General features: G+C 36.5%; 1 protein-coding gene across 13 annotated transcripts in view; it reads right to left on the reverse strand.

The window, feature by feature from the left end:
• Window positions 1-724: 724 nt before the first annotated feature.
• HECW1 (HECT, C2 and WW domain containing E3 ubiquitin protein ligase 1) overlaps window positions 725-16,650 on the reverse strand; it is a 544,009-nt gene continuing 528,083 nt past the window's right edge. For all 13 annotated transcript variants that reach the window (XM_054692293.1, XM_054692292.1, XM_054692290.1 and 10 more), the window contains 4 exons: window positions 12,955-13,101; window positions 11,290-11,404; window positions 9,183-9,381; window positions 725-5,071 (listed from right to left, as the gene is read on the reverse strand). In XM_054692293.1, coding sequence (XP_054548268.1) covers window positions 4,960-5,071; window positions 9,183-9,381; window positions 11,290-11,404; window positions 12,955-13,101 — 573 coding nt within the window. In that variant the 3' untranslated portion in view covers window positions 725-4,959. The remainder of the gene's footprint in view (window positions 5,072-9,182; window positions 9,382-11,289; window positions 11,405-12,954; window positions 13,102-16,650) is intronic.

Raw genomic sequence — 16,650 nt, forward strand, 5'->3', positions numbered from 1 at the left:
CTGAAAATAGTGATAATGTCACTTCTTTTTCATTTTGGATTCTTATTATATCTTTCTCTTGCTTAATTTCTCTAAGATTTCCAATATTATGTTGAATAGTAGCGATGAAAGTGGACATCCTTGACTTGTAACTGGTGTTAGAGGAAAAACATTCAGATTTTCACCATTGAGTATGAGGTTAGCTGTGATTTGTCATATATCGCCTTATTTTGTGAAGTATATTTCTTCTATTCTCCTTTTTGGAAGTTTTATTTTTTTCATAAATGGATGTTGAATCATATCAAGTTCTTTCTCTGCATCTATGCATATAATCATATATTTTAATCTTTCTTTTTTGAAGTGGTGAATTATACTGATTGATTTGTGCATGTCAAACTATCTTTGCATTTCTGGACTAAATATTATTTGGTCATGATGTATGATCTTTTCAATTTATTGTTGAATTTGGTTTGTTATAATTTTGTTGAGGATTTTTGTATCTTTTTTCATGAGGAATATTGATTTGTTGTTTTCTTGTGATGTAATTGTCTGCTTTTGGAATCAGTGTAATGTTGACCTCATAAAACATGTTTGGGAACATTCCTTCTTTTTCAATTTCCTCGGTTTCACTAAATGAAGTGTCAGATCCTGGGCTTATATTTTGGAGAATTTTGATTACTATTTAACATTCTTGCTTGCAAATGGTCTGTTCTTGTTTTTTAATTGATTAATTAATTAATTAATTAATTAATTTTTTGTTCTTGTTTTTTATCTCTTCCTCATTCAGTCTTGAAAGATTGCATGCTTCTAAAAAACTGTCCATTTGATCTAGGCTATCCAGTTTATGGGTTTTGAGCTGTTGTAACTTCTGCTCTTTATTTCTGATTCTACTTATTAGAGTTTGTCTGTTTTTTGATCCCTTTGATTTAACTTTTGAACTATTTTTTTGATTATTATTTCACTTATTTCCATTCTAATTTTCTTCCTTCTAGTGGATTTTGTTTTCATTTCTTCCTCTTCCTCTAGTTGCTACAGGTATAAGTTTAGATTTTGAGGTCTTTCTTATTTATTGATGTAGGTTTGTATTGCTATATACTTCCCTCTTATTGATGCTTTTACTGTCCCATAGGTTCTGGTAACTCATGTTTTCAGTTTTCTTCTTCTGTCAGTATTTTTAAATCTCCCCTTTGATTTCCTCACTAACCCAGTAGTCATAAAGTAGCTTGTGTGCTTAGTCTCCACATATTTAAGGTTTTTTTGAACTTTATTTTTGTGGTTTATGCCATTGTGGTCAGATAAGTTACCTGATAAACTTTCAATTTTTATGAATTTATTAACAGGTTTTTAATTTTTATTTTTTTGGTTACCCAACAATTGGTCTATCCTGAACCATATTCCATGTGCACTTGAGAAAAATGTATACTTAGCTTTTTTTGGTGTATAGTTCTCCCTAAGTGTCTACAGATGTTAATATCTCATTTGAGGCTGTTATTTATTGTTGATTTAGATAAGCATGTGCTCTTTTGGTGTCACAGATTTGTGTATTTACTTTCTTCCCCAGATTTGGGAAGTTTTCCTTCATTATTCTTTCAATAGTATCTTTCTTACCCCCTCTCACTCTTCCCCTTCTATGATACCAATTATTTTTATCCAGTCTTCCCTAGTGGTGTCAGATAGTTCTGAAGTACTTTATTTTTTAAACATCTTCTTTCAAATGATCCTTCACATATTACTATCTTCAAGGCCACTGATTAGATCCTCCACATAGTCTATTCTACTTGTAGTGCTCTTTTTTTTTAGAAATATTTATGTTATTAATGAATTCTTTACATTCTGAATCTATACTGTTTTCTTATTTAAATCTTCAACTTCTACCTTCTGTTTATTTTATTTATTTATTTACAGTTTTATTTAAAGACTTATTTATTTATGCATACAAGAACTGGGGTGTAAGTCAGAGGTTCAGGCAGTGAGAGGATTCACCAGAGTGTGGAGCAGAACAGGCAGATGTACCCAAATACACTGCTGAGGGGAGTGGAAGGGGAAACAGGAGAGGTCTGCTGCACCATGTAGGTTAGCTCCCTGGTTGCAGGGGATCAAACTCAAGCTGGCAGCAGCTTGATAGCGCTGTGTTTAACCCCTGTGCCACCAGGGAGGTCCCTTCAAATACATTCTGTTTATCAACTTTATTGTTGAGCTTATTTGTTGTTTTTCTGAATCTTCTTATATCTCTTTGATTAGCTTTTCCGAGTTCTTTTGCATCTCATTGATTTGCCTTTCTGCATTATCTTCTCTTTCTTTAATTTTCTTTATTATAACAGTTTTGATCTACTTGGTAGGGAGATATAAGCTTCCATGTTTTTGTGGCTGGGTTCTGGAGAGTTGTTCTCTTTGTGATGGCTTAATACTTTGAAGGCTCAAGGTCCCATGTGCTGTATTCTTTTATCTGCCCATCTTGATGAATTAAATTTCCCTATAAAAATTATCTGTAGGAATAACTTAAGAGAGATCATTGCTTTTATTTTTCTTGCAGTTAGCACAAATCAGGCTTTATTTATTTATTTATTTATTATTAATTCATTTATTTTTGGCACTTGTTGATTTCCAGAGTTAGAGACCTGTTTTTTCAGTTTTGGAGTCAGCAGAGTGGGAGAGATGCCTGGACGGGTCCAGCAATTGGTGCAAATGTGCTCACAGATTTGGGCTCTTTCACCTTTGTGGCACAACTGATATTCTTCCTCTCTGGATTTCCAAATATGAAATTCTGCTGTCTGTGCACTGTCAATGTGATTCATGAAGTCAGTAATATTTCCTGATGGTGGTCACAGGGATAGTTTACAAAGAGCACTTTGTTCTTATCAGGGATCCAGTTTGTGTGGAGCACACCAGGTCTTCAAAACATGTTTCCCCATGGTGAAGTGTGTGTACCTTCACCCCACTTGGATCTCCTTTGTCTCCCATTCTCTGGCTGAGCCAGCATACTGTGTGTATCTTCTGCTCTAGTTCACAACTCATTCTAGGTGTTTCTCTCCATCTACTTCTTGTTCAATGAAGTGTGACTCTCTTCTCTTTCTCCTCTGTGCAATCTGTTGGTCTCTGATCCAAAGAGTGCTTCAGTTTTTCCCCAAGTCACAGGACTCTCTGGGTATAGTGTCCTTCTGTTTAATTGTTAGATGTTTCTCTCAAGAACCTCTTTTGTCACTGTCTTGTGATATCATCTGGAATCTGTTACTTTTTAAGATGCAGAAATTTGTACTGGGTTTTATGGAAAATTCAAACCTATATTATGTAATTACATACTCCATACTATTTTGGTAAATTTTCTTTTTAAGAAGGCCAACTTTAAATACATATTCTATCATTGACAACAGGTACACAGCAGCAAGGGATATTGGGCATTATGAAGAATTCCTACTAAAAGAATGTTTTATTTTGGAGTGCAGGTAACACAATTAATGATTTCAAGGCATGGCTTCATATGAAATTAACTCTGTCTTAAATGCTTCACATTTCTCCCTTGCTTTAATATATTGGAAAAAAATGATGTGACATTTTAACAACCCCTTCATCTCTTCTTTTCCCAATGAAGAAAAACACTTTCATTTATGACATATTTTAGACAACATGGATACCAAATTTAAAAAATAACAAATGACCATTATGTTTGGGCTTATCCCAAATGTTGTCAAGAAGTTAGGCTATCTTTGGAGATTGCAAATGTTTTTCTGAAAACACTGTTTTTGAGAATGCTGAATGCAAAGAAGTTTTGACACAAGTCAGTGTGCCTTTGGGGTGTTAGATCTCCATTTCAGGATGATTGCCATGGATAAGTATTATATTGCCCTTGAATCTAACAAGCACCATCACTCTCTGCAGCTTCCTATTTAGTGTAGCCCCTGTAGATAGTCAAATGTGAAGGAATTTGAATGCCATGATTAATAGAAAAAACTGAACACAGCATAAAAAACAATATTAAAGTTAAAATAAAATTTTGTTTGCTGAGCATGTATTACCTGGTTTTAACAAAAGTTATAAGATTTCTTTTTCCCTTTGTAAAGCAAAGCAAAATAAAACAGCAATAGAACAAAGGTATTCAAACCAACATAACATGTCCTTCTTTGCTTTATCTTTGCTTATCATATTCTTTTCAACACAATGGGCAGAAGTTTCACCCTTTATGCTACATAATGAGAGCTCCTTCTTGGTCATGTGCACAGGTTTGCCCTTCTTGTGTGGCACTAGGGGATTCTCCTGCTCCTAGACTTGTCTGAACGCAAGTTAAAAATCATAATCCACACAGCCATTGTAGTACACTGCATTGTATCAGCAGACATATGCATCTTGCTGTTATTTATTGGAAAGTGTAATATTTGCACCATATGTCTAGACTAGTCCCACATAGGAATCATGAGTAAATATACAAAACTTTCTGTCTGTCACTACTATTTTTTTGAGCGTATAGTATGCACAGGGAAAAAATAGTGTGGGAGAAAAAGAGTTGATCAGCTCTTAGTTCTGAAGTGGTTGTTAGAAATTATAAAAAATGGTAACTTTGCTTAGAAGATATGGGCATATAAAAGCTTGGAATGCTTAATGCTCAAAATTTCCCTTAAATTATATAAATGGAAGTAAACATTTATTACCATTTGGTCAAGTATAAGCATAACTTGCATTCATATTTCATTGTTAGTAATGGAGGTATGTGGAGATATACACACCTTGAGACAGCTGTTTTTTTTTTTTCAATATTGCATACAGGCTAGCAATTCATTAAAAGTAGAAGAGATAAGCCTGAAGGTTAGATCTTAGAAGAAGGCAGTTTTTCATGCACAGCTTTTGTCAATCCTGATTTGGTTTGAAAATAAAAATCATGGAATACCAAAATCAAAGGAGAGTCGATTGGGGGAAGAGGGGGAGGAGGATAATCCCAGAAAGGGTGATGTCACTGGCCAGGAAAACATCAGGTGAGTTTCCATTTCCTCATTCAAGTCCAAAGGTGCTGGTTTCTTCTACTGCTGTTAACAGCTTTTCATACAACATGGAGTATGAGGGATAAGGTGGAAGATCCAATCGATTGAAGCATGTGTGTGCCCTGAATGAGGGAGAAAAGATTGGTAAAGGTGTTTGTTTCAATGATATGACTGGTTTGGACATATCTGTGATCAGTCTGAAGCTGTGAATAAAAAGTGAGTAGAACCATGATTTTGGACCACCATAAAACATTGCAAGCTAAGAACCATAGGCTTATAGACATGAATAGATCAATTAAGGAAGTGGAATAACTAGAAACATGTGGTGTGCACTTGTAAGCAAACTACACTATGCAAGAATTATATGAAAACCAATGATAAGCTCCATGGTAACAGCTTTATTTTATAACAAAGATATGAACTTAGGTGTGCTCAGTGCAGGAGGCAGAAACAGAATTAGCATTAAAGGTTCATATTCCCAAGTCTCCTTGCTCAGTTCTGATTTCAGGATCTCATAAACAAACAAGTAAATTGATTTTGAAGTGACAATAGATGCCCTGGAATTCTAATATCGAATGCCTTATTTTCATATGTGCCTTGAATACAGTTTGACTTCTTGACAATTGCCAGTGCTACAGATCTATACTGAGGCTGAAGTGCTGCATTTCCAAGAACAGCTAAGTTGTGGGATAGTCCTCTCTAGATGCCGGGAGCATTGTCATGTCACCTGCCCAGAGTTCAGCTTAGTCATCAGCCTGAGGCCCAGGACACACATCTTTCTCTTGTGGAAATTCAAATTGACTGACCAGCTGCTCCCTGTCACAAATTCTGTGTTTTTATGGAATCTGGTTGATGCTGAGTCCTGTACCAAAGTAGGGAGAAAGATGAATGGGTGCTGCTAGAGGCTAATTTAGTGTCTTTTTCTCTCTAGAATGGGTGGGTTATTAAAAGGGTGTTTTGAGGAACCAGCCAGTAAAGAAAAGGGCACTAAAATAAAACAATAAAGTATAACACAACAAACCTATGTACTAAACAAAACACTAACCAAAGATAAATATAAATAAATAAAATAACCAAAAACACTAATCAAAAAGCTATTCTCCCTCCATTCGAATTTCATTTAGGGTACTAAACTAATATTTTAATTATAATATCCCCATAGAAATTTTATTTTATTTATACCTTTGTTTTCAGAGTCCTGGATCAGACTAAGGTAGCACTTGAGTTATGGGGAATATTTTTTGGGACATGGGAAGGTTGGAAAGAGGAACAGGAAGGTATGTTTTCTGCACAGGGAAAATTGGGGAGGATGTCAGTGTTTTTGCCTCACAGCATCCATTCCTCCTCCTGGTAACAGCTTCTTCATTGTGTCCAACTTTCCCAACCTCTACCCACCCCACCCCCAAGCTCTAAGGGCATTCATTGGACAGTGAAATATTTGGCCTTAGGCCTTAAGAACTTAAGTTGGAAGAAATACAAAAATACAAAGGGCTTAACAGAGGTCTCATTTTTTTTTTAGATTAAAAAAAATTAGATTTAAACAAGCCCATATTGATTTCAGAAGAAAAGGACTCAAATATTTTAACTCAATGTATTTGTTTTTATGAAAGTAGAAGTCAGTAAAATTCAGTAGGATGGCAATTACAGTCATCCTTTTTGGTTACAAAGATTGAGACCTAATTATACCCTGGACTATGGTTAAGCAAATTACGTGGGACAGAAAAATCCCAATTGTTAACTTTGGAACTGGTTGAATAAACCAGGGGTGAAACATGAGAGGACATCATCTTCTTATTTTCTTTCTCAGATCATTTTAACTGAGACTTATGGATGGAAATGCTACAGTAAATGCTCTTTACAAAATGCTCTTTACAAAAGAGTTGGGACCAAATTAATTCTGTAAAAGATAATTTCTAGGCATAAATTGAAAACATTAACAAATGAAACCACTTTAAGACCTCGTCTGAACACCTGGAGTTTCTTCAAGAGTTGCTTTTGTTATATTTACCTACAGTCATAGTTAATTTTCTCAAATAAATTATAGTTTATGATTTAGAATAAATGAACATAATAAAACTATGATTTGATTCAACATTCCTAAGTGCTTGTTGCCCTCCAGATGTGATTCTGACAGTATAGGGCACCTGTTTACCTGACTCCCTGTGCCCAGGACCCAGTGCTCCTGGGTTAGGAGAGGGAGGTGGTGGAGTAAGCATGGGAACTATTAGCTTTACTATCTTGGGAAAGTTAGTTAACCTTTTGAGCCTAAGTTTTCTCATCAGTAAAACGGGGGTAATAACACATGCTTTGTTCACCTCAAGGGCTGGATGTTGTGAGGATCACATACAAACTTTTTCCCAATATTATGAATCATTATTTAACAATAAAATTCTTTTAACACTACAACCATGATTGCCATAATGATTTTAGGAATTGTGTCACATATATGAGTACTTAAGACCCTCAGTGGCAAATGAATCACCCTTGACTCTTATTTGTGCAAATGTTAATTTGGAATGCCAAATGGATTTTTAATCACACCAGATCAAACTTCATTCTGTTGGTGTTAATTGGGGGTTCTAGATAATTTTGGATTTGGACTTGTGCCAATCACTATGTGTCCCTCTAATTTGTATTATCTACACAATTGATCTTTTTGTTGCCTCATTTTTTTTTCCCAAGTTACTCATTAAAATGTTAAACCAATACATTGCTACCACCTCATTCTATAATCCCCCTTCACCATTCCTTGTCTGTCAATGCTCACCCAAATGCCAGCTTCTTTAGGGCATCTTCTCCTTACAACTCAATCAGGATAGGTGTCTGTTCTACATTCTCACAGCACCTTGCTTTTACCTCCCCTTCTTTTTGTTTTTGTGATTCTACTTTCTGATATAATTAATTACAATCAGCCTGTGTTCCCAAACTGTAAGTTTCTTTGTGACAGGTACATGTTTGTATCACACACAAGATGCAACTAGAAGGGGAGGCTATCATCAAATGGTGATTCAAACTTATTTATCTAAAACAAAAGAAGAATGTTTCCAAGTAACTCATCTTCCAAATCTATCATTAAACTAGACAAATGGAAATCATGCCTTTTTGTCTTATTTTCTTGCTAGACTTAATTAAGTAGGTCAGCAGAACCTTGCAAATGAGCACTGAAAGTCCACTGAAATAAGTGAGTGAAGGCAGAGATGAAAATTATGACAAGACTTTAGGCTGATATTAACCAGTTGGCATGCAGTTTCCCGGACTCCTTAATGATCAACAATATCAGGTATATTTTCTACAGGACACTAGTAAGTCTGGGGAAGCTAGATGAATACCACAGCTCAGTAAATCCTTCTACAATAAGGATTTAGCAAAGGTATCTGGGAGGTCATATAGAAATAGAGCTGAATTAAATGCAAATTTTCTTTTATAATTAAAAATGGCATAGTGTAATAAAATAGTTTGCATCAATTTTTTCTTCTGTTCATTGAATAGTATTTATTACAGTCATGCTTATATAGAAGTAACTCTTTAGTGTTTCTCATTTTACTGATCAGGATGAATAAGCTACCTAAAAGAATAGAAAGGACTCAGGAAACATTGGGATTAAAGCTCATGGCATAAGGAACTAATTCTGTTAAATTGCCTGGATCCCCAGTGCCTTTTTTTCCTGCATTTATCTCATAATGAATTCCTCAGTAACGTACTATATGGAAGTTACTGTAGAGATCTGAGATACATATGGTCTCATTCTCACATATTTTAAAACACAGTAAGAGAAATGTGACATGTACAGGAATAACTATCCTATGGAGAGCAACTGATAGGCCATTTAAGTACAGATACAATGCTAAAAGGACTACTTTGGGCTTGTAGTCTCTTTTCACTAATAGCCTTTCCCCCCAATCCCCCCTTTCAGGTTTAAATTAAATTGGAATTTGTACATAAGCATGCCCATGGACCATGGTACTACAGCCCATGATACTATTTTCCAAACACAGTTAATCATCAAAACAAAACAAAATGAAACAAAAACCGAAAAAGCCCACTAAGAATATGCTCTAAAGTCAGCTCCCAGAGATTTCTGCCTTACACCTTTCACTAACAAGTTATAAAACTATACTTTGGGTGGCAGGAAACAATTCCATCCCAACAGATGATCACCCAAGCTCAAATAATAAGGTATACTTGGCCCTCTTCAGCAGGTTTCCCAAAGGTTGGCAGGAGCTCCGTATGTACCTGGGGAGAGATGTAATTTTCCCCCATTTCTCTATGCAGAAACGCCGAAGCCCATTGCTTCCTCGGAGGGCTGCAAAGCCTTCATAGGGCACACTTGATGTTCCTGTGACAAACTGAAGTAATCTTAGTCTCTGCTCATTATTGAAGCGTTCCACTGCAGCCCAGAACCAGCGGATCACAAGATGTCCATCATGATAACCTGAGCAGAGTGAAAAGAAGAAGAAAGAAAAGTTGTAGAGAAACAAGAAAGGAGTATAGGGAGAAAAATACACATCAGGTATAAAATGAATGAGTGACTACTTTTGATCTGCTGATTTCTTTAATGATGACCATTAGATAGATGTAAAACAATTTGTATAACTAAGTCATATTTTAAAACAAAAGTAGATTTATAAAATAGCCATTTTTATAGAGGTCTGTCCTTAGAGATGTTTATTTCCTGTAAGCAATTGGGAGCCCAACTCGCTTTCCTGCCTCATATAAACATAGTTAAGGAGTGGCTAAGTTTGGAAGAGGTCTTTGGGATCCTTAGGAGACAAACCCTTTCAGAATTAATATTTCATCATATTTTCTTTGTTATTATGTCTTAACTCTTGACAGTCACATTCAATGGCAGAGCCTAGGACTTGATGGCTGGAGGAAAGGACCAACTTGGTGAAGAAGAGATGCGGGCTCTCTGACTACCATAGGTTCCCCTGGAGTAGATGGTCTGGATCAACACTGGGTATAGAGAAAAGGGGTGCGTGAAAGTTGAGTGACCAAGTGAGCATCAATTAAGGCAACTAATTCACCAGTTATTGCAAATGCAAGAGGTATTCAAAGATGGGAGAAATCAACATGGTCTGGGGTAGAAACTCAGAAACCGTTGTAAAGGAAGTGAGGTGAGAGTGAAACATGTACAAATTTGTGTGAATGGAGGAGAGAAAGGAGACATTTCTAGTAAGGAAATAAAGAATAAAAGATCAAGGAAGAAATATGCAGGGAACAGCAAGTAACTATTGTGGAGGGTGTTCTAGTATAGAACGTGTTCTCATAAGGACTGAAAGGAAACTTGCTCAGGAACTCAGAGGGCCTCAATTGTGGGACAGATTTGGTTCCTTTTGACTTGACACAAAGAATGACCTAGTGGTCTCTAGAGACTTCTTACAGCTGAGCATACACTTGGGAGATAAGGGGAGATGATGAAGCTTCCCCTCATTCTTTCATTCTTTCTTTATTGTATTAATTGGGGGTCCTCTATAATGTTATACATGATAAAGAAAAAGTTTAGAGGGTAAAATTAATTTTCATTGACCTCTTCAATAAATAATAAGAAGTTTATTTTGTAGATAAGGAAGTGTTCTGATAAAAATGAAGTTTCAGGAAAACTACTTTAGTATGTGAAGGTGAAGGGCTTAGAAATTAAGTCTGGAAAGACAACAGTTAGAAAAATCCTGTCATGGCACCCCAGTATTGAGGTGAAGAGGGCTCCAGTTCTACAGGAAGTGGGATACACTTGTCTGTCAGATTATAACCCATTTCAGGAGCTGACCTGTTGATGGTGGGTCTATGTCAAGGTGGTGGTCTTAATAAAGAACCTATACCTCATGAACCAGAGACTAACAGGAGTTTCTATCACCTAAAGTGAAATTCAGCTTAGAAAGTAGAGTAAGGCATGTAAAGGAACAGGTATTGAAGCAATTTCAAATTTTTGTCATCTTCAAAAAGTGATGAAATAGTATATATAATATTGAATAAATTGAGCAAAAAAGGAATGGAGCACTGAGGCACACTACAGCTTGGACAAAGCACAATACAGTGTGATTAGTGAAAAAAGCCAGGCAAGAAAGTGCCACCTATTGTTTGACTCTGTTTATATCAAATCCCAGAGTAGGTTGCCAGGACCAGGAGGAGGGAGGAAATGGAGGAACGGTTTCTTTTTTAATGATGAAAATTCTCTGAAACTGGTTAGAAGTGGAGGTTGCATAACATTGTGAATATACTAAATGTTACTGCATTGTTCATTTAAAAAGTTAATTTTATTATGTCAATTTCACATCAATAAAAAATGTTTAAGTGATAAACTGTATCTGTGGTAGTTGTACCATCTCAAGGCCTGCTCGCTCACCTCCCCGGTACTCTGTATTATTCCGCCAATCATTTAAGTCGATTTCTGCTGTGCCAGCTATCACCAACTCCAGCTCTCTGGCATCGAAAACAGACACGAGTCTAGAATCCACAACCTGAAATACAGTTTAGGTTACAGGATATAGGTCCAACCACATTGAAAATCTCTATTCCTTATAGTTATTTCTGTGGGTTAAGGTGGGAAACTGACCATCATTTACAAACTTTTCTCCCATGTTCAAGTTCAAAATCATGATAAAACATTTTGAAACCCAACCTGTTTATGAGCTGGGAACTGAAAAAAGGCCGCTCCCTCTGATATTCCCTCTCAGAACGTTATGAAAAAATTTGACTCAGATTTCTCTATGGACACATTTAAGTTTCCAAATATCATAGCATGCTAGTGGTGATAAGGCAGTCACTTAATAGCTAATAGCATGGCTTCATTTTAAAAGTATCTTTTTTTATACAAAATTATGACTCATTTCCAAGGAATGAACATTAAAGTTAAAATGACTACATTTTCCTTCTCTTATCCCCACACTTACTTTCTCCCCTGAAGATCTGGAAGGAGCTGCTTTGTTAGGGTTCTGAACTTAGATTTTACATCTCCTTATCAAATGTATCAAGTACAAGTAAACATCTACCATGGTACCTCTTCAATCAAACCAGTTGTGGGTGACAGTGACCCATGCTGCTTTCCATCACACCAGGCATAGGGGAGAAAAATCTGTCACCCACAAATATGTCTTCTTGACAAAAGTCATATTTTGCCAGAGACTGATACGTGTAAACTTCTCTCTGTTAGGCCTCTTCCAAGATGTAATTTCCTAATTTCTTTTCAATGGAGAGAGCAGTACTTAAATTTGAATACTTTATCTATTATGTTTTCAGGTAACTTACCTAACTGGTCTTCACTCTCCCCAACCCCCAAGTCACCTGTCTTAGCTAAGCTATTTAAGATGGCAGATGAAGCCAGGTGGATCAGTTAGTCATGCTGGGTCTCACCCATGTATACGGAATGTACACGTTATCATTGAACCTCTTTTTTTTTTTTTTTCCTCTGATTAATCTGGCACTTATTTGATTATTTGGCAGCCTAGAAAAACCTAGGGGTTCAGAAAAGAAAATCTTGCAAAGTACAAACCCTGAGAAAATATTCACAACCTTCTGTTTCTAAACTGGAAAAGTTTAAGGATGTCAACTTTTTGTGTACAGAAAGGCTGGCAGTTATCCCTGTCCTTTTGATTTACCACCCTAATATAGATTATATGGCACAAAATGACACTAATGAAATAAAAATCTAGGAAGAGTAGATAATACACTCTTCACTTATTTTTTGTTTCTTTGAATAATAGGAAACACCACCTGCACATATCTTGACAGGAAATGCAGGATGTTCGCACTTCTGGCAAACCAGGTCAATACAAACACCAATTTTGTGAGAGCATTTTTCGCCTCCCAAAAGTGTTGGGTTTCCAGAAAACTCTGACCTGCCTCCTATCCATCTAATTTAAATAGTTCTTTTGTACTCTGGTGAGTGGAGATGAGCCTTCTGCCTGCTTTTAGTTCTTATTCTCTCTTAGCTTTACAATCTGTGTCCAGGGATGAAGGCCACTGGCCTGAAACTTGCATCATGTTTTCCTCAGCCAGGACTGGGCCTCACCTCATAGAAACCCCGCACCAGAGCCTCAGTCTGTTGCACCACACCACGTTCTACCCGCCATTTCACCATCCTCTCGATGTACTCTTTCTTGTTCTTCTCTGTGACCTGGGTGTTGGCTCCTCCAGATTTTAACTCCCTTTCTGTGACCTTGTGGAAAAACAGAAAGATTTTTCTGTTTTATAAACAAGAAACATATTTTGATCTGTGTGATTCTTTCTTTGCTTCTTATGGTAATACTTCATTTATTGTTTATGATTTATATGTAAATTGATGGACTGGGTATTTTATAAGTTTTGCTAGCTAAATAGCCCACTTTTCCACTCACCATAATGTGAATGTATCATAATTTATTTAGTCAATTTTCTATCCCTGGGCATTTTGATTTCAGATATTTTGCAATTATCCTCTATGCTACAATGAAGATCCCAATACATTAGTTTATTTCAATTTGGTGTGAATATATCTGTAGGGCAAATTTCTAGATGTGGATGCTGAGTTAAAATATGGACAGATATCACAATGGTGCATTCTATATAGTGAACCAAACTACACACCTGTTCCTTTTTCTCTATACCATCTCCAAAATAGAATACTTTTCTGACAGTCACAGAAGGGAAAATGGTATCTCATGATAGCTTTAATTAATTAATTTTTTAATAGTTCAGAGGATATTTTGTTTGGGGGAACAATAAGGAGCAAACTCTGAGACCATGAATGATGCCCTGAATGAATATCACTACATGATGTTTTTATGGACTTCATCCTGACCTTCAAGTTGAAGAGATCACAGGTGCAGAGGATTACAACTCCCAGCATGCCATGACTCTGACTTTGTGATTGGGAGGGTTGCAGGGAAGTAGGTGGGAGAGTTAAGCAGTCATGTTTGGTATACAGCTGAACACACAGGAGTTTGGTCTCTCTTGTTTTTCTTCCTTTTGACTTGTCCTGGTTTCTCAGTTCAGATGGCTTTATGGGTAGGATGTGTTGACCAAATTACCTCTCTCCCTGCCTGTTTTCTGTTCTTCCTTTTTTTATTCCTTTTGTAAGTAAACATTTATTTTTTTTTTTCTCCTGAGTGCCTGCTTTTGTGTCTTGCCCTATGTTCTTAAAAATGTGAGTGAGAACTCACACGCATTTTCCCCTGGGGGGAAATCTTTTAAAAGATGACACTCCTGGGCCTCCCCGGTGGCAGCAGTTGAGCTCTGGGTTGTGAAGCTGCCCGCAGCCTCTGCAGCACTGGTTCAATCCCCGGCCGCTGGGGAGGGTCCCACATGGTGCGCAAACCTCTCCTGCTGCCCGCTGCTCCCCTCAGCAGTGTGCTTCGTCTGTCTGCCTGTTCTGCTCCCTGCTCTGGCTCTGGTGATTTCTCTCACCCTCCCGTGCTTCTGACTGTACCCAGTGCTTGTGTAAATAAATAAATAAATCTTAAAAAAAAAAAAGATGGCACCCCTGGGGTTGCCCTGACACTATTTTATTTTTTATAGCAAGTAGGTCATGAATTCATAGGGAATGGATTTCAATAGCTCAGTCTGTTTTCCACTGGCTCTCACAAAATGTGCTTCTCTGAGTATAGCAGGCTGATGTTTCAGTTAAACACAAGTACCTTTTTCTTTGGCTTCCCTCTTTTTCTAATCATTTTCGTTCACGTTTCAGGAAATTTTCTTAACTCATAGAATACTTTATATGCTCAGTACGTACATTAATTCCTTTGACAAGATTCTTGCCCTTAACCTGTTTGTTTACAGAGATGCCAGCTGCATGTTGATACCATTGTATACTCTTCCAGGAATGCCATGCATTATTTGTGAATCATTCTCTTGAAGCGATGTCTACAATACCAACTTCATTTTTTGGTAGATTTACATGTCTGTGGCCCAAGAAACAATTCTAAGTTTTCTAGAAGGCCTAGAGGACAGATAGTGGGTGCCTTTCCACTTTCTGTTTGTGTTGGTCATTTTTGCAAATATTTGGAAGATTGTTGTTCCAGCAAAAAGGAAGCTAATCTACTGTTTTGCTTTTTTTTTTTTTTTAATTGTGAAAGAGGTTGAGTAGTTTTCAGGAAACTATTTCTATTCTTTGATAATTTTCTATTGTGTTAGTGAATGTTTCTTATTGATTGGTGGAAGCCTTTTCTATATTGAAGGAAATAGCTTTTTCCCTGTGTTATACATTATTATGTGTTATTATGCCATTTTTACTTTGTTTATGGCATATTTTTTGCAGTGCAGAATTTAAAAAGAACTTTTGCTTGGTTATATTAATGTATTTTATTGATATACTGCAGCAGTATTCCTTACTGCAAGATTAAAAATAAAAAAAACCCCTCTATTTCTATTGATGGGTGGACATTATTTTAGTTAGACTAGAGATGTAACTTTTTAATTTTTTTTAAAAAAAATTTTCTCAATAAAATTTGCTAAATAATTGCTTTTATTTTACAAATTTATCCTCTACTATAGGACAAACATAAAGGATACACTGGTGGCAGGCATGCACAAGGAATGGTATAGTTTAAACATCCATTTAGTATGTGACAGGATAGCTAAGTGAGATTCTAAAACTCATCTAAATGTGGTCTCCAGGGCCTCCCCGGTGGCGCAGCGGTTGAGTGCTGGGTTGTGAAGCTGCCCGTAGCCTCTACAGCGCCGGTTCGATCCCCGGCTGCCGGGGGATGGCGGCAGACATGGCGCACAGACCTCTCCTGCTGCCCACTGCTCCCCTCAGCAGTGTACTTCGTCGGTCTGCCTGTTCTGTTCTCTGCTCTGGCTCTGGTGAATTCTCTCACCCTCCCACGTTTCTGACTGTACCCAGTGCTTGCATAAATAAATAAATCTTTAAAAATAAATAAATAAATGTGGTCTCCATAGCTGTAAGGAGAAAATAATTCTCAAATATATATTTTTCTTCAGAGATGTGTTTATATAAAGATACTTAACACAACCTGGAAGTCGTGGTATAAAGATACTTCCACTCTTACCCCTAGACTCAGCACACTCTCACTATTCATGCAAGGTACTTATAAAGCACCCCAATTTATTTCTCACAAGAGCCCTATTACAAATTGTCATATGCCAAGGACTTTTGGACCTCTGTAAATTAGGCTATGGTATGTGCTGATGAAACTGTAACCCAGGAGATTCAATGTTATATAAGTGCTAGTGGAAAACTTTATCTTATTCAATAACATGAGATATATGCATTTTGGAAGAGTAAATATAAAGATTTTAGTGATAATAATTATTTTTATTGTTGTACACGTAATAGAAATACCTTTATATGTATTGTGTAACTTATGACATTTCCTGATCCATACTGCATTTGAGTTCCAAAAAACTCTAGAAAGTAGATCCATGTTATAGAAAGAAAAATGAGGAAGAAGACATGGGAAGCTTTATTAAAGGAAGTTTACCTTAAGAATTATATTTTGGAATTATATTTTGAATGAATCAAATTCCTCGCTTTCTAGTTTAAAAACAAAATGGCATTGCCATATGGTCTAAGAATTTCAACTTTCTCCATATATATATCCCAAAGAATTGAGAGCAAGAACTCATATACATATAACGACATTACTCGCAGTAACCTAAAGGTGTCCACCAATAGATGAATGGGTTAAAAAAAAAAGTGGTATATACATATTATGAGAGAGTACTCAGGCCTAAAAGGAAGGAAATACTGTCACATATTGTAATTTGG

The sequence above is a fragment of the Talpa occidentalis genome, unplaced genomic scaffold (genome assembly GCF_014898055.3).
Source record: "Talpa occidentalis isolate TD23 unplaced genomic scaffold, MPIMG_talOcc4v2.1, whole genome shotgun sequence".
NCBI classification, from domain to species: Eukaryota; Metazoa; Chordata; class Mammalia; order Eulipotyphla; family Talpidae; genus Talpa; species Talpa occidentalis.